This window comes from Labrus mixtus, chromosome 3 (genome assembly GCF_963584025.1).
Source record: "Labrus mixtus chromosome 3, fLabMix1.1, whole genome shotgun sequence".
NCBI lineage: Eukaryota > Metazoa > Chordata > Actinopteri > Labriformes > Labridae > Labrus > Labrus mixtus.
Window position 1 is genome coordinate 25,947,238 of NC_083614.1, and position 2,981 is coordinate 25,950,218.

The 2,981-nt window shown below is 51.3% G+C and overlaps 1 protein-coding gene across 1 annotated transcript; it reads left to right on the plus strand.

The window, feature by feature from the left end:
• The first annotated feature begins 835 nt into the window (after positions 1-835).
• LOC132968713 (forkhead box C1-A-like) lies at positions 836-2,981 on the plus strand. The gene has a single exon (XM_061034271.1). The coding sequence runs from the start codon at positions 1,097-1,099 to the stop codon at positions 2,504-2,506; it is 1,410 nt and encodes a 469-aa protein (XP_060890254.1). The 5' UTR covers positions 836-1,096; the 3' UTR covers positions 2,507-2,981.

Here is a 2,981-nt window from a genome sequence, read left to right on the forward strand (position 1 = left end):
ATTTGGAGGTCTTCATCTTTTTAACCCCCTCCTTCCTAACACCCAGAGGGACCCCCCCTCTCATCTCACCCACCCCGACCAAACGATCTTCATTTAACCTTTAATTAGTTTCCACACACCGCCCACCGGCGCTGTCGGGGAGCAGGAGGGAGCATCCACACTCTTTCATGTCCGCGTGTTTATTCAGAGGCTCAGCCACAGCTGATGACAGTTTCTCACACACTGACGATGGCTCAATTTGCATTCCTAATCACTAATACATTTGGTCTGATTGGAGGTTTAAGCATGCTAAAACGTTTAATAACTAATATGTGAAGAGTTAATATTGGAGAAGGCCTCATTATGAGGACATTCATGAGACAGGCATACACATTCAAATCTTGCAGATGGCCTTTTCAAGAGCATGTTATGAGCTATATCAGAAACGCGTTTCTTTTTTACGCACAGCTTTAATATCTCGGAGATAAAGAAGGGACATCACGTAAGAAATTGTAGAGCACCTAACAACACAATCAACTCCCTCTGTAGTATTAGACTAATAGTTAAGTTAAATGATGCTATAGGGTGTGAATAAACAATACTAATAATACATGTCTAATAATTTGGGTCATTAAGTGAATTTGTCAGCACTCTGGGCAACACCCTATACAGCATTTTATTAACTCTATGTCTGAGCCGAGTAGAGAGGGAAGGAGAGGTGGAGGAGGAGGGGGAGGAGAGGGAGGAGGGTGTAGTAACTTTTGTCGCCATGCAGCTTTTCCAGGTTCATTTCGTCCTCCAATTGGATGATGGAGCACACATTCGGGGAGGAGCAGCTCGAGCAGCCAAAAGGAAAGAAAAAAATGTGAAGGGTAAAAAAAAGAAAAAAAGAAACTTCCTCGCTGTGTAGACTCATGCTCCTCCAGCCTCAGCCCTCTCACTCTCCAAATGTTCACTGTGTGCGCTCTCTCCGGCTCATCTTGGCGAGCTGTGGCTTAAAGCAGACACTTCTAGACGTTGAAGAGAGGAGAGAAGCATCAACAGAACCGGAGCACACACCGGAGTTGTGAGCGTTTCTGGGGGGAACAGTTTGGGGAGGTTTTACGCATAGCGCAGGATGCAGGCGCGCTACTCCGTCTCCAGCCCCAACTCTTTGGGAGTTGTTCCGTACATCAGCAGCGACCAGAGCTACTACCGGACCGGCGGGGGATACACCGGGATGCCTGCCCCCATGAGCATGTACTCCCATGCGGCCCACGAGCAGTACCCGGCCAGCATGGCCCGTGCGTACGGGCCGTATACGCCGCAGCACCAGCCGAAGGACATGGTGAAACCTCCGTACAGCTATATCGCCCTCATCACCATGGCCATCCAGAACTCCCCGGAGAAGAAGATCACTCTGAACGGGATTTATCAGTTCATCATGGAGAGGTTTCCCTTCTACCGGGACAACAAGCAGGGCTGGCAGAACAGCATCAGGCACAATCTGTCCCTCAACGAGTGTTTCGTGAAAGTGCCCCGGGACGACAAGAAGCCCGGGAAGGGCAGCTACTGGACCCTGGACCCGGACTCCTACAACATGTTTGAGAACGGTAGCTTTCTACGGCGCCGGAGGAGGTTCAAAAAGAAGGACGTTCAGAGAGACAAGGACGACAGGCAGAGTAAGGACCCCTCTGCCCGCACCCCGGGAAGGGAGCAGGACCCACCGGGACAGGGCTCCCAGCCAGTACGGGTCCAGGATATAAAGACTGAGAATGGGACTGCAACGCCTCCGCAGGCCGCTTCTCCAACTCTGAGCACCGTGCCAAAGATCGAGAGCCCGGACAGCAGCAGCAGCATGTCCACAGGCAGCCCGCACAGCGTGCCCTCCACCCGCTCACTCAGCATGGACGGAACCGAGCAGCACCACCACGGCCAGGCCGCGGCGCAGGGCTTCAGCGTGGATAACATCATGACCACCCTGCGGGGGTCTCCGCAGGCCGAGCTCTCCCCGCCTCTCATCGCCTCCTCGCGGACAGGTATCACCCCCTCACTGTCGCTCAACTACTCACCCAACCAGACCTCCGCGTACAACTCCACCACCTGCAACCAGAATGTCATCTCCACGAACTCCAGTGCCACCTATCACTGCAACATGCAGGCCATGAGCCTGTACGCGGGGGACAGGTCCTCCGGGGGACACCTGGCGCCGTCCACCACCGTGGAGGAGGCTCTGCCCGACTATTGCATCACCACGACCACCGCGTCCCCACTCGGACACGGAAACCTGAGCCAGGCGGGCCAGGACGGCCACCACGGGCACCAGGGACGGCTCGCGTCTTGGTACGGGGACCTGAGCCACCTGAGCCCAGGTTACCCGGCGCAGCAGCAGAACTTCCACTCAGTGCGGGAGATGTTCGAGTCTCAACGGATCGGTCTGAACGGCTCCCCGGTGAACGGGAATAGCAGCTGTCAGATGGCCTTCCCGTCCGGTCAGTCCCTGTACAGAACCTCAGGAGCGTTTGTTTATGACTGCAGCAAGTTCTGAGAGCCGCGGCGCCTTTAAATTAATAACTCTAATATATGTTTTATATTTTTTTGTACTTTTGGTCTTTTATTCTCACTCCGAATGGACATAAAGAGATTCAGACTTTTTTCTGTCGAGGCGTGTGTAACACCACAAACACGTAAGTTTTCTTCCTCCTCTCACTTTGAGACTTGTTTATAAAGATGCTCAGATACCAGCTTCTGTGACTATAGACTGTAAATTATAGCCTAATATAGTAATTTATTTTGTAGAGAAAGGGAGTGGTTGGATGTTGAGGACCAAACACTTTAAAGTTTTCCCAGTTTTCTTATCGCTGCCTTTATTCCTCCCCCTTCTTGTATAGAAATAGAAAGGGGGCCGTGTAGTCTGTTACTGACTTATTTTATTCTTTTTTTTTTGTCTTATTTGTTAAATAAGTATTTTTGAAGGCATTACATTTTGTTTGTTTAATAAAGTGCCGTTTATTTGATCCTAA

Coding starts and splice junctions, on each gene's coding strand:
- LOC132968713 (XM_061034271.1), top strand. CDS start 1,097: ATGCAGGCGCGCTACTCCGTCTCCAGCCCCAACTCTTTGGGAGTTGTT.